This window comes from Lissotriton helveticus, chromosome 11 (genome assembly GCF_964261635.1).
Source record: "Lissotriton helveticus chromosome 11, aLisHel1.1, whole genome shotgun sequence".
NCBI lineage: Eukaryota > Metazoa > Chordata > Amphibia > Caudata > Salamandridae > Lissotriton > Lissotriton helveticus.
Window position 1 is genome coordinate 66,346,798 of NC_136072.1, and position 27,103 is coordinate 66,373,900.

The following is a 27,103-nucleotide window of genomic DNA, read 5'->3' on the forward strand; positions in this document are numbered from 1 at the left end:
GAGATTGGGGACAATTTCGTTTTGTGATCCAAACCATAAAGCTCCTTCCAAATTCAGTTAACCCAATCCAGATGTAACCATCCTCTGCTACCAGCAAACTGATGTAGCACTTATACCCTACAATCAAATGAAGAACTACTGACGAACCAGGGGCTATGTTAATCCCCTTAGGATTTTGTTGCTCATCACTAGATTTGGTCATTCAAAACAAGTCAACATTCAATAACATTTCAAAACTTGTGAGCACCCACAGATCTGGGAATGGATTGATGCAAATGAGTGCGACATCAATGCAAGATGGGGTATTGGAGCTTCCTTTCAACACATGACAACAATTACAGCGATAATTAAATATAGTTAGCAGCCTTTTTCAGTAGGAGTCCTATTGCTCCTTCTCTTTCCATTGTATTTGCTCTTTCTCTTTGCTTCTTGCACCTTTTCACGAGGATTTCTCGCAACAGACCTGCTCCTTAAAAAATGCAGACACCCCTTTTGCTGTGATACAACAAAGATTAGTATGCTACACGAATGATTGCTCATGGCAATCGCGTCTGTCAACTAATGAGTTCTGCAATAGGATCGCGTGACAATACTAATCAGAACAAGATATTGGTAATAACAGATTGAATGATTCTCTTTGTTCATACACTTCGTGTAAAAGCGCAATATGTACATTACGCAGCCACACTGGTATCTCCTCACATTCACTTGCTCAATTTATTTTTCTTTTCTTTGAACCTTTGCAGGTCTACGATCTCTTCCCCTGGCTGATGCACTGCCTCCCTGGGCCTCACCAGCGGATATTTCACGATGCCAAGGTCCTGCGTGCATTCATCCTGCAGGAGATCAGGAGACACCAGAGGAACATGACCAACGAGCCTCAAGACCTGATTGACTATTACCTGCATCAGATATCTGTAGTAAGTCACTGTGTCAGGAAGGTTAATGTGATTATTCACTGCAACAACTTCAGGCCATAGTAAACAAGTGAATGTACAATATTTTTGATAGTGAACATTTGCATGCCTCACAACAGTGAATTAATTTTCTCTTGCTGCATATTGTTGCCATTGTTCATCTCTGTTGTACTCATTTGTTTGCCTTTATTAGCAATGTCCCCTTCTAATTCTTTTCCTGTGAGTGTGGTAATGAAGGTTCTCTATGGACTGTAGTTAAGGCTACGTGTACCAGAATGATGCAACAACTCACTATGCAAGTGAGTGCAGCATACGATCCACCTAAACCCGTGATGCTTGCCACCCCAAATAACTTTTTGAAATCAGGTCAAAATGGTGAGTTTTCATGAATTTTAACTGCGTTTGCTAGTCACCTTTGCGGTAGCCTTCTAATGTCATGATGTCAAGAGATAAGGTGATTTCACAAGCGCCAAAAAGATGAAATACATAATTTACTCCAGTAGCACCTGCACTCCACAGGTATACCAAAGACAGGACTTAAAAATGTGTACCGGTCATAAGGTGACATGTATAACAAGTGAATGTGTATAGCGCTTGATCATCACACTAAAGCCGGCTTGTCTAGCATACTTACAAAAAGTTGTGAATGAATTAATGAGGTGTTTATAGAGCACCCCTGTCGCTTGCACATGAGCATCCTGGCACTGAGCTAAGTTTCCAGATAAATACGGAGTGATGATACTGTGAGAGAGAGAGCAGGAGGTCATAGACGGGCTACATTGAGGAGTGGCAGAGAGGGTCTGGGCCAGAAAGAGCCAGGTTTTCGGATTCTTTTTGAATGTGGCTTCAGTGTCCATGAAGCACAGAGAGATTGAGAGGTGGTTTCAGACTTTGGTGCCTGGTGCCTGGTGCCTTGAAGGCGTTTCCAACCGTGGTTTTAAGTCGAGAGGTTGGGAGTTTTAAAAGATTAGCATTGGATGATCTAAGCACCCTCGAAGTCTTGTAGTGGCTGAAACGGGCAGTGATGTATTTGGGGTCGGTGGAATGAAAAGCTCTGAAAACCAGCAGGAGGATCTTAAATAGTATCCTCTTATGGATTGGTAGCCAGTGTAGTTCCCTGAGGCTGAGCTATGGCTGGGAAGTTTCATACCAATCTAACAGTGGCATGCTGTACCTTCTGCAGTTTATGGAGTAGCTGCTTGGATGAGCCTGCATAAAGGCAATTGCAATAGTCAAGTCTAGAGGTGAAAGTGACTGTGACCGTTTTCCTGGCAGCCTATGGGATAAATTCACTTCTTTTAGGGATTTAGAGGCCACACCACAGCAAAGGCTTAACTCTCAATGGCACTTCAACAAAGCTCTCTGGGGAGGAGTCTCCCACTAATAAAGGTAACTGGTTGATCCTGGCCCTTATCATTCACCTGTGCCAACACTGCCCCAATCCCATGTTCAGAAACATCTGTCTGAACAATGAACTCCTTGCTAAAGTCAGGTGCAGGATCACAAAGCCTCTTTCGGGGTTTCAAAAGTGTTTTGACACTCCTCATTCCAAATAACATTTTTAGGCTATTCCTTGAGTGTGACTTCTGTCAATGGTGCCATACCCCTTATGCTTGGTTTGCATGTAACATGAATGTATTACCCAGAAAACATGCCACACATGTTATATATATATATAACTTTGATTCTTCCGCCTCCTCTCCTTCCAGCAAGAAAGTCACGGCACCGCAGCAGATAAGTTATTCATTAAGTTTTATTTCTTAAAACACCATGTGCAAAAGTGCAAAATACAGGACGGCCTATATATATATATACACTGAAAAAAAGGTTACAGGGCTGTTATAGTTCGGAAATAGAATTTTTGAAAAAACGTAGAAATTCACTGAAAAAAACAAAGGTTACAGGGACGTTATAGTTTTTTTTTTTTGTTTGTTTTTTTGACATTCAGCCGTTATAGTTAGCTGAGCTAACAATAACACGCACCGCCGCAATGCACTGCTTGTGACATCACTGATGACATCAGTGCATCAGTCTATCAATACTTCTGTAACTGTGATTGGTTGTGTAAGTCTCTCACTCAATCTGTGAGCAGGTGCATGAGTGCCTTTGGGCATTTGTAAGTAAGTATGTGACTGTTTTGATCTGTGAGTGGATACACGAGTGTCTAAGTTGGTGTCTGGATGGGTGAGTGAGTGTGTGCAAGAGTGTCTGAGTGGATCTGTGAGTGAGTGCATGAGTCTCTCAGTGGGTCTATGACTGAGTGTCTGAGTGGTTCTTTCAGTGTGTGTGTGTGTGTGGGTCCCTGAGAATGACTGTGAGTGGGTGCATGAGTCTCTGAGTGTATAATTGACTGGGTGCATGAGACTCTGAGTGGGTGTGTGAGTGGGTGTATGAGTGTCTCAATGGGTCTGTGAGTGAAAGCATACTTCTCTGAGTGGGTGAGTGAATGGGTGCATGCATTAGTGTCTGAGTGGGTCTGTGTCTGGGAGGGTGAGTGTCTGGGTGGGACTGTGAGTGGATGCATGAGCCTTGACTGGGTGAGTGGAGGTCTGATTATCTGACTGATTTTGTGAGTGGGGGTGTGAGTTTCTGAGTGTATGAGTGACTGACAGAGTTCATAGGTCTCTGAGATGGTCTGTGACTGAGTGTGGGAGTGACTGTATGGGTGTGTGAGTGGGTGTATGAGTGGATCTGTAAGTGGGTGTATGGGTGACTCAGTGGGTCTGTGAGAACATAAATGAGTGTGTGAGAGGGTCTGTAAGTGGGTGCATGAGTCTCTGAGTGGGTCTGTACATCGGTGCGTGACTTTCTGAGTGAGTCTGTAAGTGGGTACATGCATATCTGGGTGGGTCTGTGAGTGGGTACATGAATGTCCAGGTCGGTGTGTAAGAAGGTGTAAGAGTCTCTAAGTCGGTATGAGACTGTATGCATGAGTCTATGAGTGGGTCTCTAAGCAGGTGCATGAGTCTTTGAGTGGGTCTGTACATGGGTGTGTGACTCTCTGAGTGAGTCTGTAAATAAGTGCATAAGTACCTGAATGGGTATGTTAGTGAGTGCATGAGTATCTCAATGGGTATGTGACTGTATGTATAAGTGTGTGAGTGGGTGTATGAATAGGTGTATAAGTGATTGAGTGAGTTTGTGAGTGCATACATGAGTGTGTGACAGTGACCAACGAGTGGGTACAAATAGGTATATATATATATATATATATATATATATATATATGTGTATATATATATATATATATATATATATATATATATATATATATATATATATATATATATATATATATATATATATATATATATATATATATATATATATATATATATATATATATGGCATAATGGCATTCCATCTAGGAAAGTGACATTACAACATCTTGATCACTTTCTGGGAATGACCTTTCTCAATGAAAGAATAGGGATCTCTCATTAGCACCTCCTTACTATTCCACTACTGGACGTATACTATTTGTAGTTTCCAATGCTTAATTGGGAAATCTTTCCTTCCACTGACTTACAGGAATTCTGTTTGATATGAATTTTGCTCAGTCCTATATTGCTTTGCCCTCTGCTTTATCTGAGTTTTGCATTTTGTAAATTTTGTAAATTCTGAATTTTGAACTGACTAATATTGATCTTTGATGAATTGTGATGTTACAATCTTTTGATGAACTTTTTGACGAACCGTGGTGTTATTTTCAGTATACAGGAAATGTATTAATCATGATGAGACATCTTGTACATAGGACACTAGCCGATCCACGGCTTTATTTCACGTCTTAACCTTGTGATATGTATATACAATATACCCTGATAACACGAACACAAAGATAATCGATATATGATAAATCGATCTTCGTATGTGGTAGTATGTCGGATATAACAACACTCCAAGATGGCGCCCACAGTGATGTTTAAGGGTCTAGTCCTATGTCATTGTCAGTGATTACAAAGAAACTTTATTAACATGCTGCTTGTAAGTCCACATTGACACACTGACGAAGGCTCACGCCGAAACGCGTCTGTGCGTTTTTCCCTTCTAATAAATCCTTCCGTGATTCATACCCCTCCTTGAGTGCTGCATCTTTTCTTTGAAGCTTCGAAAAGCTTGAGCGTAATATATATATATATATATATATATATATATATATATATATATATATATATATATATATATATCCACAAGAAGTTGCCATTAGCTTTGGGGCGCACACAGTAACACAAGTGAGGCTCTCTTCTTCTTTTACTAAGAGGTCCTTTTTAATTCATTAGAAACCGGCATGCTTCCAAAATTAACTGTGCTAGGTCCTACGCGTTTCGAGGCTCCTGCCTCTTGATCACGGACCGGAACTGATTAGGGCAGCTGCTTTGTTACAAGTTCCGCTTTTTACTGCAATACCTGCCCCCAGGTGGACTGACTCACGTGTTCAGCCTGCAGGCATGCCGGGACTTGTGGTTCATTGTCCATAACCTTGTCTCGTAGCAGCTGACCGGTAATCCTGTTCTTTTAATAGTTTTACCCTCCAGTGGGTTTCATGAAAGTTAAGCCGGTTTCTGGATTTGAGATGTCTTGGTTTCTCCGCTATTGCGAGGCTTTGGTGTCCCGCTGCAGTCCATGTATTGAATTTCATGGCGGTGCGCTTCCCACGACCCAGGCTGGCCGTAAAATATCCACAAGAAGTTGCCATTAGCTTTGGGGCGCACACAGTAACACAAGTGAGGCTCTCTTCTTCTCTTCTTCACTGGAGGGTAAAACTATTAAAAGAACAGGATTACCGGTCAGCTGCTACGAGACAAGGTTATGGACAATGAACCACAAGTCCCGGCATGCCTGCAGGCTGAACACGTGAGTCAGTCCACCTGGGGGCAGGTATTGCAGTAAAAAGCGGAACTTGTAACAAAGCAGCTGCCCTAATCAGTTCCGGTCCGTGATCAAGAGGCAGGAGCCTCCAAACGCGTAGGACCTAGCACAGTTAATTTTGGAAGCATGCCGGTTTCTAATGAATTAAAAAGGACCTCTTAGTAAAAGAAGAAGAGAGCCTCACTTGTGTTACTGTGTGCGCCCCAAAGCTAATGGCAACTTCTTGTGGATATATATATATATATATATATATATATATATTCACAAATTTTTGTGATGACCTTGCGATTTTCGCCATGTCCCCACAATGGTACATGGGGGCTGTTAGAACTGGCTATTTCTGGTAGGCTAAGGCTGACGCCAAAGCCAGGCAGAAACCACCATTCTAGTCAGGGCAAGGAAGTCACCCGCCAAGATAACCCCTGCTCACCCTCTAGGTAGCTTGGCACGAGCAGCAAGGCTAAACTCGGAGGCGATGTGTAAAGCATTTGCGCCAGCGCACAACAGCAACAACATCCTAGGCACACCACAAAAGGAACTCCACACAAGGTTATATTAAAATAACTTCTGTATTGTAAAAAAATCACATCAGATAGAAATCACACATGTACATGGTGCCAACTGGCACGGCAATATTCACAAGGGATTATTTACAAGACAGGGCCACATGGGCCACTGTCATAATCAGCACTTTTAGAAATAGAAATAGTACTTATAGAACTTAGAATAAAAGTGTATAAAATCACTGTAACACAAAGTAACAGTTATAGATCACATCCAGTAACTACTGGGGACAGGTAAGTACCACCTACGCAACCCTAAACCCTTAGGAGACTGTCACGCAGGGGACCAGGACCTCACTAGGACCACCTGTACTAAAAAGAACAACCACCTAAGTATCACACAGCATTTAGGGGTCTAAGCAAGAACACATTACCCATGATGTATGAAACACATTCAGAGGAGTAGTAAAGAGACACACATAATGTATAAACCTACACATTCAGCGGTGTTAAGAATAAAGCACATGATGCAATAAAAATACATTCAGAGGTACCATAACAATACGATAGCGCAAAAGTCACATGATGTCTAAAAACATTCAGAGGTGCAGGAATAAAAACCATACAATTGTGCGCACCCTTACATAAGCCACCACCTGTGGCAGTCCCTAGGCCAACTGGCCTTGTTGGGGCTAGAACGCCCTGAGTCTCAATGTCAGGGGCCTAAACGATGCAGGTGCCCACTACTTGCTGGGCACCTGGGAACACTCACAAGGGCCTAAACGCTGCAGCTGGCACTAAGTGCTGCGCAGCTGTGACTGGCCGGGCACCTCTGTGCCATCTCTGTCCCTCTCAGGGACTCACTTTCCATCTTGCGCCTAAACGGTGCAGCTGCCCACTAATTGCTGGGCAGCTGGGACATCAGCCAAAACTGCGACCAAAACTGCGCCTGTCGCTGGAGCCACATTCGAGCCACACAGGCTCTATAATCACTGGTGTCCCCCCAAGAGCCTCACTGGGCTCTAATCATCATGGGGCAGGGAGCCTCGGGGCTCTACACACAGAAATGCCCCCTCTGAGCCTCCGTGGCTCTAAACAAAGAGATGCCCCATCTGAGCCTATCTAGGCTCTCCAAACGAATGCGGCGCTTCTGAGCCTCTCATGGGCTCCTCAGCAGAAATGGGGCGCTGTGAGCCTCTTGGGCTCAAAGAACACAAAATGCACCCGTCGTTGGAGCCTCGCTGGGCTCAAAACACGCAATGCCCCATAGCCTTTCTGGGGCTCCAACCCACGTTGGGGCGACCCGCTGCCAACCGGGGCCGCCCTTCCCGCACCACTATCTCTATGTGGGGGCGGTCCACTGCCACACGGGACCGCTCTGGACCTTGTGCCCCCACCGGCACCGCCAGCCACATCACGGAGCCCTCAGCCCTCTCACTCACCGGGCTGTCTTCGGCGGGGCTCCTCCGCAGGGGCAGCAGGCATCACGGGGATTCTCTGCTGGGGGGGGGCAGCAGCTCCAGGCTGCCTCCTCCTTCCTCCGCCGGCGTCCTCTCTCCTCGGTTTCACTGGCGGCGGGGGCGGGCACCGACAATGTGCCCTGCGCCCCCTCCGCTCTCTCCTCACGGCTGGCTGGTGCCTGCAGGGCTCTCCCACAGCAATGGGAGCCCCGCACCGGCGGCACCGGCCGCCATCTCTCGGGCGCCTTCTTCTTTCTTCCCCCCGGGCTGCGGGGGGCGGGCACTTCCAGCCGGCCGCGCTGGGATTGGCCGGCCGGCCAACCACTTCCGGGTCGCTGCGGGCAGCGCAGCGGCCCTTCTCCTTAGGCAGGCAGGCGGGGGCTGATTTCTTTTACGGGCCAGATGCCGAGTGGGCACCGGCGAAGCACAAAAGCGCTTTCCAGCACAAGGAGCAAAAATACAGCGCTTCCAGCGCTAGAACAAAAATAAAGCGCTCTTTAGCGCTAGAGCACAATCCACAGCGCTCCTAGCGCTAGAACAGCAGACCAAGCGCTTCCAGGCGCTTTTAGGCGATAATAAGCCCTAGCAAAAATAAGACAAAGTCCTCAGGAGTCTGCAAGGAGGGGTCCATAGGCAAAGATCCCTAGGGAAAGTCCATCAAGTGTCCAGGGGCTGGGGCAGGGCTCAGGGATTCCCCTGAGCCCAAGCAGCAGCACGCCCCTGGCAGATTCAAGTCAGAAACAAGAACATTTTGGAAGGGGACACAGCCCCTTCTTATACACAGAAAAGTCTTTGAAGTCCCTTGAAGTCTTTGTGCAAGTCGGCCCTGAGCCCGGTCTAAACCAGTTCTGGGGGTTGCTAGAGCACTGGGTGTTTCTGGTTTCTTTCTCCTGTCAGCATCAGGGTCAGAGGTGACAGTTAGCCGGCAGGAGGGGGAGCCAGCAGGGTGGTCAGGCAGGCACAGCCCTGCACCATCACGCCCTATCTCCTCCAGCCTCCCTGGCAGCAGATGTGCCCTTTCATCCACGGCCTGACTCCGACCCCCTCCTGGGGCTCTGCAGCCCCTGTCCCACTCAAACCAGACAGTAAATCCACAAGCAGGCCCAGGCACTCCTGGGCCAGGCTCACCACCCAATCACGTGCCAGCAGACTCACTACACAAATAAACCAACTTCTAAAAGTGGCGCTTCTAGACTAGACACAATAATGCTGCATACACCATTACGCAGCATTCATTCGCACGAGTTCACACATATCAAACTCGACCCTGCACTCCCCACACATCAGGAACTACCATGGGCATACCTATTCCCCATTCATTCCTATGGGAGGGCAGGTCACTCACCACACATACACAGAGAGCACACGCACTTTACACTGTACCACAGTGAAAAAGTGCGCAGAGGCCTAAAATCACCAACCCAGGTTCCAGAAACAGGCTAGGAAAAAGCAAAAAGTCTCGGGGTGAACCTGCCCAAAGGACCGGGTCCAACAGGGGCCATGCTGCCGGTCGCCTTGTTGTCATGAATATTGCATACGATTAAAAAGTCTATTTTGGACCCATAACTTGTGTCACTGACACACCCAGTTCTCAAACATGGGGTCAAAGAATTTCTACCCTGACCCCTTAGGTTAGTTCTTGCACAAATTTTCAGTCCCAGAATCCATTCTCGAGCGATAAAATAGCAGCTGCAACTTTCTGTTCAGGTTGTGTCCAGCCAATCACAGCATTCCCGATGGCGCGCGCATCCGTGATGAATTACGAAACCACTGTGAAATATCCGCGGACAGAGATATATCTATAAATTCCGGCTTACATTTCTCAAAAACTACTGGATGCATTTGCACCAAATGACAAAAAGCACAATTTGTGTAACAACATCTACCTTTCTGCCAAATTTGGTGTAATTCCGGTTCGGGCTGTAGGTTTTACAATGCGTTCCAATGGGAATTAACATTTCAAATGCACCCTTTTTCACACCCCTATTTCTCGGTCCCCACTGCACGGATCACCTACACATTTTCAAGGACACAAAGAATCTACTTTGACACTTTTTGGGGAAAATCTCATGAAGATTGGTCAAACAATGTCAAAGTTATAGGCAACTCAAAAAATACTTTTCCTATGGAAACTAGGTCCTAACTATAACTACATACTGGCGACCGCCAGTAGGTTTTATATGTATAAGTTTAAATTTAGACATGTGATCAGCAAGTGGAACAATAATGACAACTAATAGTGAGGTTATTTGATAGAGGGGGAAATGTTGTCCTTTGGGATAAAGTATTGTACATGCAGGAAGCCCATGCACAACTGAACGATCATGATTGTTATGCAAAAATTGCGAGGCCAGAATATGAGAAGGTAATTGACAAATTCCCTAAACAATTTCTAAAATGGAGGGATGACAGTTTGTTAAGTTGGGATGAATGGAAATTCCTGAGGAAAGAGAACCCCAAAATACCAGTGTTTTATCTCATCCCCAAAATCTATAAAAACAAAACTAGACCACCAGGAAGATCGATAGTAGCAGCTATTGACAGCCTGCTAGAAAATACTTCTACATATGTAAATAGTTTTTTACAGCCACCTGTCAACAATCTCCCGTCTTATATCAAGGATACTACGGAATTCCTTAAAGTGATGTTTGATGTTATATGGGAAGATGACATGTATATGATGACACTTGATGTAACCTTGTTCTACACGAGCATTCAACACAGAGATGGCCTGAAGGCCACACAGCATTTTTTGCGAGGAAGGGCCATGAAATACTATAGGCATAATGTTATGATCTTAGAAATGATGGAATGGTGTTTGCAATACAATATCTTCTGATCTTCTGGTTTAATGATGAACTGTATAAACAACTTCAGGGAACTTCCATGGGCACCTGCTTCGCTCCCAGCTTTGCTAATCTTCATATGGGCTGGTGGGAGGAGCAGGTGCTACATGGACCAGACTTACAAGACTGGATAGAACCCCTGGTGCTGTGAGTTCGGTAAATCAATGATGTGTTTGGACTGTGGAAGGGGAGTGAAATCTCTGCGAAGGCGTTTGTAGAGAAAATAAATTCCAACAGCTTGAATTTGAAATTCATTAGCGAAATAAGCAATAAAGTGATGAATTTCCTGGATGTGCAGATCACAGTACCAAATTCAAAATTGATTACTAATGTGTATAGGAAACCCAGAGCAGGCAACAGTATACTGCACGCTAAAAGCTTTCCTCCTCACACCTTAAAACTAAGTATTCCTTTTGGTGAATTACTAAGAGTAAGAAGAATTTGTAGCACAGAAGACAGTTACAACCAGACACAGAGAAATATGACACCCAGACTCCAACAGAGGGGATATACAACACCAATACTAGAGGAGGCAAGACAAAAGGTGTCACAAATAAGGAGGGAGGACATTTTATTTTCAGACAAGGTCCCTACTACATCTAGGGAAAAAGAGAAAGAATAAACCAGATCCATAACAACTTACAATGACAAAATCATCTTACTCAGAAAAGCACTAGCAAAACACTGTCACCTAATTCAAAATGACCCCATTATAGTGAAGGGTTTCCCTAAGAAACCACAGGTCACATTCCGGAAGGCAAAATCAATGTGCTACATGTTAGTGAAAAGCAAAGCGGTTACAACAGGGCAAACATGGCTTAAACCAAAGAAAGGTTTTAAAAAATGCAACAAGTGCAAAGCCTGTGTGAATGGTCAGAACCTAGTGGAATTAACGCCCCCACTGGGTAAAACCTTGAAGATTAAACAACATCTGACATGTAAAACATATTTTGCAGTATATACCCTGAAGTGCCCATGCCTAAAATACTATGTGGGTCGCACGATACTGCCAGTCCACAAACAGATTCTACAGCATTTGAGAGCAATTAAAAATAATGACCCAAGCTACCCTGTAGCTTGAAATTTCCACAAAATCCATTGTGGAGACCACAAACTACTAAAATATAGTGCTATTGGCAGCGTGCCAAAAGGGAAGACGGATGGAGACCGAGAGAAAGAGCTCAGGAGATTAGAATCAAGAAGCATCCTTGAAATAGACAGTATGGAACCGACAGGGCTGAATATTGATGACGAGCTGTTTGTGCATCTCTAAACTGTCTTGTTGCACGCTCCATGATCACGTAATGTTTTAAACTTAATCTGGATAGAGTAGTTAAGTTTTTGTTTTGTGTTATTTTGAATTTGTAGAAAGGTTTTAATAACACTGTATGTTGTATAATTGTCCACAGGAGGAGCTACATTAGAGATACAATAACGGGCGTCGTGTTAGGAGTTTTATACTCTAGTTGAGAGCAGCAAGTTTGAGTCACAAGACTGAGAAACAGCAAGCAAACTGGAGTACCAGTGATTACAAGTTTGATATTAGTTTTCTTATATTTTTAGTTTTACATTAGATCAAGTAGGCCCACATGGGCAACCTGAGAATATCATAGGCCCACTTGGGCAGAACGAAACAAAACATTGAAAGCTAACATTTCTTTACTTTTGTTAAACAATATACATATAACAGACCTCTGGAATTGTCAACAATAATTTAATCAGATATGAGATTAATGTAGAATTTTGTGCAGGTCTGATAATGAATTTAGTTAGTTATGCGAGAATGTTTGCACTGAAAATTCGTATTGCCAGAATGTATTTAGAATGCGTTTAATTTTGATTAATTTTGCTTGAACAACACTCCAATATGGCTGCTCCGATAATGTGCTGACATGAGTCCACCGATTATGTTTACTATCTTTATTGTTTGAATTGAAGCACAAAATGTATAAAAAAAAGTTGGAGAATACATGGTCAGCGTAGTGACTGGGGCGCTTTGGATGCATCGAAACACTGTGGTGTTTGTGCCTCTGCCTTATATAAAGAAGCAACGAAAAACCTCATTGGAGTGCTGTGGGATCCATTCTTCATTGTTTGTGGAGCCGCTTTTCTTGATGTGTGTGTGTGTGTATATATATATATATATATATATATATATATATATATATATATATATATATATATATATATATATATACACACACGCACACATGTATGTGTGTGTGTGTAGAAAGCTAGACTGATATATATATATATATATATGTATATATATATATATATGTAGTATCATAGTACAACAAGTCATCTAAGACAGAAATAGTTGCCAATTAACAGCTAGATGTCAACTGAACATACAGGTGGAAGCTTTCCTTCATATAATGAAAACATCTTGGAGGCAAAGGTGCTTCACACTTTCACATAACTTACATCCCTAGAAGAAAGGGAAGCCTGTTATGTCATGCCCTTCAATCTCTATTTTCCAACCAATATTTTAACTATTGATTTTTTAACTAACGATTTTCTAAACTATATTTTTTACTCCTGAAGTCTGCAGACGATCCCACTTCCACTTTCAATGAGGAGAACCTGATTCAGGTTGTAGCAGATCTTTTTATGGCTGGAACAGAGGCCACCACCACTACTCTGCTTTGGGCCTTACTCTACATGGTGGTTCATCCGCACATCCAAGGTGAGACGCTTTCTTGAGCTTCCCAGATGAGATCCTACTGTGATGCCATTCATGGTTGTGTAGACTCTTTTAAGGTACATCCATGCATTTCAATCCACTTCTGTGGGTCTTGTTTTTTGAGGAACAAATACATACATCTTCCAAAACAACATGAAAAAATATACTTTCCAACCTGACAATTTCTTCTGCATTGCCAAGTTGAAAAAAAGTGTTATTTTTGCACTAAAAATACCAAAGCATCACCGTTTTTGCCTTTTGCTCTAAATTGAAGGGAAATCTGATACATTCATTCTGATGTTCTACGTGACACCAGCACATTTCCCACCAGAGGTAGAATCTGCTATTACCTGATGCTGGTTTAAAGTCTTCCTGGCAAGATGTAGTCCTGAAATATTATGCACCATATGTAACAGATTGTATATCCTAGAGAAGGATCTATCCATGTTTAAACAAACATTGTCGAGACCGATAGGTCTTGGGTCTAAAAGACTTTACAATGGTTTTTTTCGTTGTTGTTCATTTACAAATATATGCATCTCACCTGCAGTGAAGAACTTTGGGCTAGAACTTGTCGACTGTCACTCTATCCGTCAGGGTGGTGGACGACACATTATGTCTACTACCCTGGCAGACTTTTTTCTGTCAAGCTCCAGGGGCCAGATATATGAAATATTTTTGCATTAGCAAATGGTGTAAATCATTATTTCTGGCGGTTTGTAGTTGTCAATCCCCCTTTCCTTATGTACGAAAGGCAATTTGGTAGTTGTTTGCGATTTCTTACTTTTGGTGATCACTATTTTGTGAATATATGTTCCTTTCCCGCATTCATTTTCCCCGCAGGGAATCACAACGCGGTCGTCACAACAACCGCGTTGTGATTCCGCATACCTTTACTCCGCAAGTTGGAACAACGACTTGCGGAGAGGGGGTGCTGGAAGTTGGAGTAGTATAATTTACTATTCCAACTCCAGTCAGTGCGGACACTAGGGAAGGTGTTGGATTTTAAATTCAACACCCCCCCCCCTCCGCAAGTCGTTGTTCCGACTTGCGGAGTAATGGTATGCGGAATCACAACACGATCGTTGTAACGACCACGTTGTGATTCCCTGCGGGGAAAATGATTCGTGGTAAACGCTGTTTACCCTATTTTGTGGATTCCAAACAAGGAATCCCAAATAGGAAATTCAAAATTGCAAATTGTATGTATGAAGCATTTCCTAATTGCGACAAGTCGCACAACGGATTTTTAGGAAATGCAATTAGGCGGAGCTTCCGGCATGGGGGCGGAGCTTCCGGCGGGGAGGCGGGGCTTGTGACCCGGAGGCGGATCTTGTGGCCCGGAGGCGGAGCTTCCGGCTCGGAGGTGGGGATTTAGCCATGGCTGAAATCTCCATCTCTGGGCCGGAAGCTCCGCCTCCGGGCTGGAAGCTCTACCTCCGGGCTGCAAGCTCCGCCTCTGGGCCAGAAGCTCCGTCCCTGGGCCGGAATTTACGGCCCTAGTGCGGACTTAAAGTTAGTAGTCGTAAATCCATTCTGTGAATACCAAAAGTAGTAAGTGGATTCTGTGAATACCAAAAGTAGTAAGTTTAGGATTTAGTCTTAAGTTAATTCTGTGAATCGGGCCCTTGGATCGTAAACAGCATATTTAAACCCAGGTACAAGGAGTCAGCGGAGATACAACCGTGCTCACAAAACAACATGCTCTGTAATAAAGAGGTCATTTGGAATACCTGAAGGATGGTTCAGGTGTCGCCACAAAAGTGGTGGAGCCCTCCAGTACCGTCAGGAAATCTGTTTCAAAATCATTGCTACAGGTGCAATGTTACATAATATTTCTATGCAGAGGGTCTTCAAAATTTGGCATCTGAATTCTGAATTTGATTCTGAAGAAGGATTGTCACAACTACAACAGGAGCAGCATGCCTGTTTGCACCTGGCGCACACTCGTTGCACCTTTTGAAAGGCGCACCATAGTGCAAACAGGGAAAGTACACCGTATTCATAATACAGCCCCTGGTGCCAGAGAAAACAGTAGGCAATACTGGCCCCAAGGATTGCCTAGACTCCCCGAATTCCCAATTAAAATGGAGAATGATAGGAGCAGTCTTCCAATTAGGACAAAGTGCATCTTCCAAGGACTCTGGAAAGGCAGAGAAGGGCGTCTCATTTACTAGTCAAAGTGTGCATATTGTCTTTTAAGCTGAAAATAGGCCCTTTCCACTATGGTTTCCTATTTTCTAAGCAATATGGAGCACGACGCAAAGGGAGGAAGGGGGTCACAGATAAGACAGCATGAAGGTAAACCCCCATTTTGTGACAACACATTCTGTGTCCTTGATAAGATGTCTTCTGCCCTGTGCACAGTTTCTGAGTTACACACCACTGCACATACATTGCAGGGGAGAGCCTGTTAGCAAGAAGATACATTTGCTCACACATAATATTATACTGATGCAGTAGTATGTGTGAGTAAATCACTTTCAAGGGTACATTTTCATTTTCTAAACACAAAACACAAACGTACCCTCCCAAAATAAGACATTTGAATACCAAAGGACATACTGAATGGTAACCTAGGTGCATAGAAAAACTTTTGTGAATCAGGCCACTCAACAAGTTTATCCAGGCCCCTAGCAACTTGAACTAGTTCCAAAGATCCACTGTCTTTCCCTTAAAGAAATGGTCATGCCAATGTCCTCACCCTTGTTGATAACTTCAACTTCTTCCTTTATGGACCATAGAATTCATCCTGTGTGTACTTTTTATCTTTTAATGATCAACCAGTAGTTCATTCTTTGATTTTCATCTAGCATGATTCCTATGCTATAAGACCAGTTTATTATCTCCTGTGTCTTTTTTACCAAATAAGAAAACCCTCAAGAACATCACATGCAGAATATAATATAACATTATTTGTTGACACTGTCAGTTTAATGAAGAATATAGGGGAGCACGTGTCTTTTCAGTGTTGGATCCCTCCTTGCTGAATTCTCTTTCCGTGGTTATCCGGTGCCTTAATTTTCATGTGACCGCTAATGTATTCATCAGTTAGGGTCTTTAAATGACTATTATTTGAGCCCTCCCTCCCCTCCTCAAGACTGTCCAGGTATCAACGTGTGCTTGTCTCTTCATGAAATTCCTTGTACATTTCTAACACTATTTTGGCTGCCCTGCTCTGAACTGCCTGTGGTCTTATTTATTTACTTTGGAGTTGGAGCTTCTTGTAGTGGACCCAGAACTTCATGAGCAGCCTTATAGTTTATGTGTTCGATGACATGAAAACATCCTTTCGCGTCTCCATAAGGTCCCTTATGTTCCTCCACCGTTCCCCCACTGTCTGGACTTATCCCAGTGCTTTGACATAAGATGGTTTAGAAACCACATGAAATGAAAATCACAGCAGCAGAGATTTATGAGCCTTGGTGCATGGACCAAAATATCATTATTGAATGTATGTTGGTGTCTCCCCACAGAGAAGGTCCACCGTGAGTTAGATGCTGTCCTTGGATGCAAGCGGCTGATTGAGTATGAGGACCGGAAAAGGCTGCCGTACACCAACGCCGTGATCCACGAGATCCAGCGCTATGGGAGTATCATACCCGTTGGACCTTTACGACAATGCATACAGGGGATAACACTACACGGCATTCCCATCGCTAAGGTACAAAGTGGTCATGTTAATAGTTCTCTGATACACTGTCAATGCCTTACTTCTCACTCAACGACGCAAGCATCAATGATTGCAAAGGGGAAGAAGAAACAAGTCCTCGCGCCTTGCCTGGAAGATCAATACTGGCTGAAAGTTATCATTTTGAGATGTGACCTGGTCACAGCTATGCCATAGGCAATTGCTGGATATCTTAACCCCTTCGATGCTCATGACGAGCTCAGCTCGCCATGAGGTACACCTCTCGTACACTCATGACGAGCTGAGCTCGTCATGAACAATGGGTTTTTGCATATTTCAGCGCACAGCGGTACATATGCACCGCATTGATGCGGTTAAATCAAATTCTGTAGATATTCAATGTCTCTTAAATTTTTTTATGTCTCTTAAATTCATAACTTTAAGCATTACATTAATTGAATCATCCTCCACAAGCGCAGATACTAAACTTTACCTCTCCCACCTCTTCTTTGCAGGGAACTATCATCTTGCCAAATATCTCTTCCGTCTTGCGTGACCCTGAACACTGGAAGACCCCTCAACGGTTCAACCCAGACCACTTCCTCGATGACCAAGGACAGTTTGTGAACAACGAAGCGTTCTTACCATTTTTGGCAGGTAGTTGTCTCCCTCATTGTTGACTTGTATAACTTTGCAAGAAGCAGTCTCCAAAGAGGAACCACTCTGGGGACAGAATGCATCAGGAGCAGTGGCACCAGAGTTTTACATTCCTTGATGGATATCAGTTTAGCTTACTGTAACTGAACCTTGCACCATCCTCACACACTAAATTAGCCAGCCACCACGATTCCATGCTGACTCCCAAAGTACTCTGCAATCTCACCTGAGATTTTGAGATGAAAGTGTCCATACTACCCACCACTTGTGAAGTTCTTTAGGTAGTTGCATCCATAGGGCAGTGGGAGCTGGTCATTTTATTTAAATTTGGTGAACTGAAGCACGATATTAGCTGAAATTTCCAGTGGGCGAGCTTGTCTTCCTCTAAGAGGATATTGTGGGGCTTCCCTGAGAAAAAAAAAAGAATAAAATAGGTAATTTTAAAGCATAGTTTTTGCACTTGCTCACATTCACTCACTCACTGTCACACACTCTAAGTTTTACTCACTCATTTTCACTCAAACTCATTCTCAACTCCTTCACCCTCACACTGTAACACACTCCCACCCTCCACCCTCATGTATTCTCATTTACACATCTCATTATCTCACTGTCACACTCCCTTGCACTCACTAATTCTCTCATTCTCACTAACATTCAGACACACACACACACACACCCACACACACACAAAAAAACACACGCTCTTACCTGTAGGCACACATACAACTTTGTGGAGCATTGCTTTACCTACACTCAGCTGCCTGCGCTCCTTGCCCACCCAGCGCAGGCACAAAGCCCCCTGCCAGTCGTAGTTCCTGCGTCAAGCATTGAAGCCGATGAAGCCAGAACCAGCTTTTACCTAGCTGCAGAGCAGTTGCCTGATTTTTCATTGCACCCTTTTAGAGATTGTCCTAGGTTATGGCCAGTGAGGCTGTGGTGAGTTAGAAAAGGGAGGGATGCCAGGCTAGTTGGCTTGTAGCCCAAGGCACTTCACAGCTGAAGGGTAAAGCGTCTGTGGCTATCTTTATGAATGAAGCTCATGTGCATAACTAGAGGAAAAGGCCCTGAGGTGTAGAAGTCCCCGAGGTTAGGAGGAGGACTGCAATTCCATCTTTCGTGAACAATCTGTGCCATGGCTTGTGTATGCATCTTCATACACATGTTCCAATCATTGTAATGTTATAACAGGTAATGTTGTGCTATGTTACCTATTTTTGGTCAAGCACTACATTTACCGTCGTTTTGGGCAGGTAAGCATATAGAATGGGAAAATTAAACAAGCATTTGCAATGCAATAGGTCTCGCATTTGTTAATTGAAAATAATAATGTTTTTTACTTTGTTTTTTTATTTGCAGGGGCGTTATTATATTTGCATAGCCCTATTGCCAATGGTATAAAAAAGCAAAAGTAAAAAACATTGTCATTTTTAATGCCAACAGCTCTAACTTTAACAAATGCGAGACCTATTTCATTGCTTGCTTGAATTCAGTGGCAAAGTGAGCAAGGGACTCAACGTCTGAGCATACCCTGCCAACTTATGGCGAACAAAGCGGTACATGGCCATATGCAAATCAGTCTCACCCTGTGCCTCATGGGAACAGGGTATGCTCAGACGTGAGTCCCTTGCTCACTTTGCCACTGGATTCAAGCTACGCTGGCTGAAGACGGCTGAAATGCCAGAAACCGGTCCTCGGAAGCTTGATTCTGGTCCAGGGAAGGCATGGCTTGGCAGTTCGGGCTGGACTGTTCCCATGAGGCACAGGGTCAGACTGATTTGCATATGGCCATGTCTGAACTGGGGTGGCAGAGTGGGCTAAAGAACGGTGATGGATTAAACCCAGATCTGTTGACTGGGTGTGGGTGTTTGATTGGTTCAGATGCTCCGTCCATCACCACCCCCTTTTGTACCACATATCCTGAATACAGCATGTCTCGGAAAAGATGAATGGAGCTTTATGCCCATATCTTGAACACGTTCAAAAAAGGGGAAGAGGCCTGTACCTTACTTTCTTTTTAAGCATTGATAATTTTGCTTCGTGGCCAAACACATTACTTTTTGTTTGTACCGGTATTTTATTCATACCTTTTTATTTTACAAATTATTTTAATTCTTCATTAGTTATTTCTGCATGAAAAAGACAAGCGTCTAGTCATATCTACATTCTGTACATAACCGTTTTACAAAACATTTTAAATACACATCAGTGATAAGACTTACTATACAACATGCATCCCAATCAACATTTATTTGAAAAAGAACAAAAAATGCATCCAATACATAAATACTCTCACACCAAAATTGGTGGAAAAACTGATTTAGTGTTCCTAGACTTCCTTCTAATGTCTGTATCAAGTAACAGTAATTACACAGGGAAAAAGTTTGTTTGGTTTTTCTGGAAGGGGAATTATTTCCTCAATTAACAGTCTGGAATTAGATTCAAGCGTTCCTCTGTGTTTTTGTCATATGCCGACGCGTTTCGAATCCTGTGCATTTGGGTACCATGTTTCTCGTCAGGGCTTTTGTATTTTAGCAGAGTTGGTATTCTCTGAGAAGTGATGATTGTCTTCTCATCAAGTTTTTAACTGATGGTGAGCTCAGCATAGGTATTACAACTGTGACTAATCATTAAGGGGATCAATAAGAAAGAAAAGGTAGTAGAGGTAACATGTGCAGTACATTCCCAGTCCATCTGAATCCCTGCGTTCCTGTGATGAAAGATATTCACAGAGGGGTTGCATGATGTCTTTAGGCCTGGACCTGGGGGGTTGTAGTGTGGCATATATCGTGCTGGCGGTTTCGCAGTATGTCGAGCTTTTCAGCCAGTCGGGAACAGAAGGGCGTTAGTTGGCTTCTATATATTGTGGTTATTCCTGGTAACGAGGGACTCAGTCTTTAATGGAGTAAACTTCAGGAAGTTAGATGGTATTAACCACCAGATGGTGGCAAAGGCATTTGTAAGATTCCCTGGATGTGATAGAGCTGATGCAGAGAGCCTTTAACACAGTGGGAAAGGTGGGCAATTGCCTAGGCCCCCCACCATCCAAGGGGCCCCCTGAGAACATGATCTTTCTCATGATTTGACCTCTGTCTATCCCTGTCTCTGCCTATCATCGCCTCTGAATATCTCTCCCCAATGTCATCTGAAGGACCTTTGTGTCCCACGCACACATATTTCAACTTTTGAAAGTTTCTCAAAGTTTAACATTTAACTCAACACTTTTTGGCACCATGTGGGCTTAAGTTATACCAAAATAGGTAATACAATTCAAAAATTTTCTGAAAAGGGTTCCCCAAAATAGGTCTTGCTCAGGACCCCCAAAATCCTTAAGATGACATTGAGCTGATGACTGAGGAGGTTAATAGAGTTAAATTTGATGTCAGCTGGGTGTCATCACCGTACATATGGTACTGAGCTCCGTGGAATGTAGCAAATACACCATGGCCAACATGTGTATATTAAACATTGATGGTAATAAAAGAGCCCTGTGGACATCATAGCTGATCTTTTAGATTTAACGGGGGGAGGATAAAGGGTTGTTCCATCTTGGTCAGAACAGATTTTAAGTAACACTGAAGTACAATGTCTCAGATTCCTATGTTTTGATTTCAGGGGTGTTCCCTTCCTCATCCCACCTTTCTAGTTTGGAATGAGTTGGGAGACGTTTATGTATCTCCACAAACCAGTAGTTGTGTGTGGATGTTCAGAAACTGGCAGGGCAGTCCCACTCTGTAATGCTCACTCTTCACTTTTGCCCCTTGATTAACTCACATGAAAATCTTGCACTCATTAAACTCATTTATGAGTACAAAACCCACTTTTGTGAATTAGAAATGTGTTTTTTCACTTCTAAAAAGTCTATTTGTGTAAGTCTCCATGCACACACAAATAACTTTGTGACTCAGATTCTATATGTTCCTTGATCATTAGGGACCACCATTTGTTTATTAAAATGCTTTTCATTTTATGATGGTGACCACTTCACTGTCATGTGGAGTGCCAATGCTTAACATCTGGCACCCTGCAATGTGGGCGTCAGTTTACATGTTCACAGAGCACTACTGCCTAAGACAGCTATGTCATTTGGGAAGGACATTCTCCAGGATTTTTGATCTGAGCCATTCCACAGTCCCACCACCTTGGGAGGTGATGCTTTGGCATGAGTCCTAAAGATGAGGCATCTGTGTTTAGAAGTACTCATCAGAAGAACATGTTACATATCTACGATGACGCTGTTTCCGAAAAGTGATGGGTGAAATGCTTGACTTTTAGCCAAAGGTAATTACTTGGTCCAATTTTCATGCTTTCTTTAGAGTTCAGAATTTACTCTGAGAAAGCCCTTGACTGCATCTCCCTTAGCTGAAACAAATATGTCTGAAACACCAATGTTTGGAACAAGATCTCAGAAGTAGTTCTTAAAGCACTGTCAGATCCACATCTTGGTGCCAGACAAGGAGGTTCATCTGTGAGATCTCACACTCTTTCTTCTTTCCGCAGGACACCGTGTATGCTTCGGAGAACAACTGGCCAGAATGGAGCTCTTCATCTTTTTCACCAACCTTCTTCGGTCCTTCACCTTCCAGCTGCCCGAGGGAGTGAAGCATGCAAACCTAGGTTGCGTTTACAGGCCAATATTGAAGCCGCGACCCTATGGGATCCGTGCCATTCCACGCCAGGCTGGGACCACACCGCAAACATTGAAGCCTTCCTTTCAGTCTTCCAATTCAGATTAGAGTAATTCTGTTATGATTATAAAATTCGAAGAAGCCTGTACAATTAGTGTTGTAAGCCTATAAACTGTCTTATGCAATGTTCCTTATTATAAACAGTGTTGACATAGGAGGTGACCTGCACTGGCTACCAGTAATGTTCTGAATATGTATCATGCTGCCTGTGCCAGCTTGCAACAAGGATGTCCAACCACATTCTTTGAAGGCCTCATTCACACCTTCTTTTGTGAATTATGCTTGACTAGGTAGAGGATGGTCATCTAGTTTAATTCTATTCAAGTGTATTCTAATATGGAAAACCTCTTGCTCCTCTACAGTTGTGACAGGAGGCCCCTGATGTACAGAGCTCTGTAGTGTCTTGACCTTTTCTGCAGTCCCACCTGACTCTAGAGTGCTGGGTCGATAAACGTTTGCAGTCCATGGGTGATCATCTCCTAGCCTGGCTGAAGGTATATCTTCCCCAATGTGCAGCCCAATGGATTTTAGACTCCATGCCCTGGCCCCTGAAGCCTTGACTTGGTTTTTAGAAGCCCTGTGGAGATGATCGACTAAGTGCCTCATTTAGAGATTGACAGAAAGTGAGCGAAGACATAACTTGGTGGTGATCTTCCCCCTTCAAATCCATGGCTCCCAACATTATTTAGAGGTGAGGGAACTGAATTTCTGACATTGGCACCTTAGCAGGCTCCACAGTTATAAATCAAAATCAGTAGGTTCACCACTTCACAGTCATGGACCCCCTGTCCTATTTAGGTTATGGCTAAGGTCACAAATCTTCCATGCCCAAGTCTACTTTGCAAGGCATGGTGGACCCAGGCAGGGAAACAAACACTGGCCACAGTGAGAAATGCCCTGAGGTGTTGGGCCATTGAGTTTGTTTCATGGCTCCAGTGCGGCATTCTAATATGCATTTAGTACATATTCCACAGCAGCAGATGCTGAAGGCACATAGATCCCCCATGTGTGTGAGGATGACTAAGTAAGGCAGATGGTCTTATGCCAAGGCAAAAAGATCTTGGACCCCATCGACCTTGTGGGCTGGCAAGACACTCGCCAAAGTGACGATGAGCCCATAACGGCTCTATAATGCTACCAATGCTTCTTTCTCTTAACTGTTTTTTTAACTTTAGGGTGAAACTTCCTTTGGTGGGAGTAAGCAATCACTCCAAAAATGATGATGATGAAACGTCTGCATGTTAAAAGATCATCCCTTATTATTAATAGGAAATTGCCAAGCGCAAAGTGATTGGTTTTTAAATTGAAGTGAGTGAAGGACCAAAGTAGCATGAGATTGGGGCCACAGTGACGTGTTTAGGGACCAAAGTGAGATGTGATTGGGGGGAAGGAGAGACAAGACAGAATTAGAAATGATTTTGAGGATCCTACAAAATGTGAATAGTACCAAGTAAAATATGCTGGAATTCTTTTAGGGTTGTTGCACCATTTCTGCTGAGAATTCGCAAAACTTCAGGTGTGGATAGACCTGTTGATATAACAAAGATCGGGGGTCATTTCGATGTTGTTAGAATGGGAGCGCCACCACAGTACTCCCATCATGCCTAACTTGCTGCTCCTCCACCACTTAAGAGCTGGCTGGAAATCAAGGTTTCTGAAGGCTGATCTTCAGCTCTTTTCACCCCTGGAAACCTCTAACATGATTTCCCATCTGCCACTGGGCCATCAGGTGATATTGTCATAGTGTATGTCAGTTAGGGCGGAAGGGCTTTCACTGTTTTCCTCTTAACAGCGCCTTGAGACCCTCACGGGTGAGTAGTGCACTCTGGAAATCCCTGATTGATTGATAACAGATATGGCAGTCCCATGGGTATGGATGGATGACGTTACAATGCATGCTTTTACTACGCATGCTGTTACAACGCAGTTTTTACAACGCAAACCTTTACAACGCATAGCGCTTTGGGGTGCTGGATAGTAAATAGTTTAATTTACTATTCCAACTCCAGTCCCGTGGACACTAGGGAAGGTGTTTGATAGTAAATTAAATCTATTCCCTATCCTAGAGCGCCCCCTAGCGCAATGCGTTGTAATGGTTTTCATTGTAAAACCTGCGTTGTAAAAGCACTGCGTTGTAAAAGTTTTGTTGTAAAGGATGTTTCCCCATGCAGATATATCGAAACAAGAACCCAATGTGGGAGAAAGAAGGCTATTGTATTTTTATCGTCAAGAAACTAAATCTGCTTTGAAAGTTTATTTCTTGAGCAAACACGTTTGCTGAGCGGGTTTAAAAGACAATGCCCCCGATTGGTAAATTGCAGTGACTTGAGTGGATCAGTCACACCGGGTGGTCTACTCAAGGCTCTTATCCATTCCTTCTTGTTAGGCTTGGACCCCTAACTCTGGCAGACGGTCCTCCATCATGGAAGTCAAGTCCTTGGCCTAAGCGGACTTAGTGGTCCAGCGGGCCACCCACCAGGATCTCAATGACACCACTGGTGCCTTGAGGAATGCCTTGAGATGTGATGGTTATATAAACTGATGGGTAAACTGACAGATGAGCATGCTAATTTGCTTAGCTCATTGTCTTTTAAATTGTCAGTTGTTTTTATATAATTACAAAATGTCCATTAAAACTACATTTTAAAGAGAAAGGTGTCCTGCAGTATTGATTGATTTAAAACATATCAAAAAGTGACACAATGTATGCCAGTGGATAATAATATACCTAAGTGCTTTAGAAATGTATCTAGATTTCATACAGGGACCATCAGAGGGGTGATTATATTATACTTCAGAACAGCTGCTGTTTAAGTGCGTTAATTTTCAGATAATGACTTCCACAAAAACAAACACTTCCACTGCAGCTGAGGTGTTGTGTGCAATTCCAAATCGTGTTTTCTGCATTGAAAATGTTATTGAAAGTGTTGTGCAGCATTATGGGATGTGGAGTTTTAATGACGATACAAAGAGTGCTCAGTGGCACTTGCCAAACGTCATGGGATAGTCACGTATTTGAGGTTTCTCTATGTTATGTTACTTGAACTGAGTTGCTCAAAATAATTAATTAGATGCAGTTAAGGATTAAATGTTTTGCATGCACAATAATTATTTTGAACTGAAAAAGGTATACTTGTATGAATTGCTGCGGGCGAGAAGTGTAAAGTACATTGTCTATGTTTACTGTTTTAGACAGGCGTGGCTGGCCAGCACAAGTAAGAGTGGTGGGGCGGGGTGGGGGGGAAGTCGACAGACGATAGGATAGGTAAGACTAAATAAAAAAATTCAATTACTTACCTTGTGCTCTCCACATCGCAACCCACCCTGCCGCTCTTACTTTTGCCGGCCGCACCTGGTTTTAGAGGTATAAATTGAGCACCAAAATGGCGCTTTTTAGATTGAGAAAGGCTGCTAAGCAGCCGAAAGGCATCTCTCTTTTCTTCCTGCTTTTGAGTGCTCGCTCTCTTACTTATGTAAGTTTGGGGAGTGTTAAAATGAGCTAGCGGTGATGCTATTCTAAGCACCACCAGCGATATGGAAGCATGCCAGTATAACTGGTACTATTTTTCTTGGAATATATATATATATATAAATACACACACACACACACACACACATATACATATATATGAAACAGCTGCAGTCTCCTATGGTTAAAAAAAAAACAATATGCAATAAGCACTGCCACATCACTTTCAATAATGGCCAAAACCCAGTAGAAATCTATTTCTGTCCCCATTTGCTGTCTAACAGTTCTTCAACACAAACTAGATTGTAAGCATTTTCTTTTTAAACCATCAGTTCAGCACTTTAGGGGTTACCCATATAATTACGGAGAAGCTTCCAATCTCATATTCAATGATGTCCATACATTTAACACTCAAGGAACCCAATCTTCTATTGTCCACTATCTAAATTTAAAGTTATAGATGAATCAATACTTTTTTTAATTCGTGATTGGGGACTATAAATAAACATGTCAGGCGTACACCTACCATAATCCAATTTTAACGGCAATTACAGAGATGGTAGTGATTTTCTAATACATCCACAAAATAACTTCAAGAGCTCTAGGTAAGCCTGTCTAGCACCAGGATGGTGATGATGGAGTGCCCAAAAGATGAAGCATGGGTACTGATGAAAGTGTAACCCCAAGGATGAAGCATGCCACCTAGTGTAGGTGAGGAGCTACATCCTTTTTACAAAAATATATTACATCACTGTGTGGGATCATGATCACTCACAAATGCCCAGCCATAGGAAGTATTAAAGTTGCTTCCCTTGCACTAGAGCCTACCAGTTCCTTTATGCTGTATACTTGGTATTAAAAGAGGTTGTACAGATGGTGTGGCTAGACACCAATGAGCATGGCTGCATCCCAGTGAAGCTTCCGCGGTTGTGCCGGGCCGTAGTTCCAATGTGCTCCATGGCGGAGCCTCCAATGCCCCATGGTAGGACGTGCCTAGTGAAGGTCAGGAGGGTGTCCAGCGACAATGATGTACTTCGGGATCGCTAAAACATGCTCTCATAGCAGCTCGGTGAGGAGTGGGGGCGTGGCCTTATTGGCAGACCACAGTCTCCGGCTCCGCCTCACTCTTGCTCTGCTGCCTACTAGTGGCTGCCCCAGCATGGTTGACCCGAGGGAGTGTGTGGAGCACCCACCACCCAGCCACCTGAGCTCGTTCCACACTACTGACTTCTGCCCTGCTGTGAAGTAGTTCTGCCAGAGTTGAGTCAGTATGAATGAAACGCAGCGAGTAGGGAGATTCCGGACGCACCCCATGGGGTCCCTGAATGATGTAATCCGCCTCCATCTACTAACTGACCATTTCCACACTGGACA

General features: G+C 43.5%; 1 protein-coding gene across 3 annotated transcripts in view; it reads left to right on the top strand.

Moving 5' to 3' along the window:
• LOC144791017 (cytochrome P450 2J2-like) overlaps positions 1 to 24,908 on the top strand; it is a 381,495-nt gene extending 356,587 nt beyond the window's left edge. For all 3 annotated transcript variants that reach the window (XM_078665646.1, XM_078665647.1, XM_078665648.1), the window contains 5 exons: positions 747 to 920; positions 13,146 to 13,287; positions 16,761 to 16,948; positions 17,431 to 17,572; positions 22,073 to 24,908. In XM_078665646.1, the coding sequence (XP_078521772.1) occupies positions 747 to 920; positions 13,146 to 13,287; positions 16,761 to 16,948; positions 17,431 to 17,572; positions 22,073 to 22,308 (882 nt within the window). In that variant the 3' untranslated portion in view covers positions 22,309 to 24,908. The remainder of the gene's footprint in view (positions 1 to 746; positions 921 to 13,145; positions 13,288 to 16,760; positions 16,949 to 17,430; positions 17,573 to 22,072) is intronic.
• Positions 24,909 to 27,103: the final 2,195 nt, after the last annotated feature.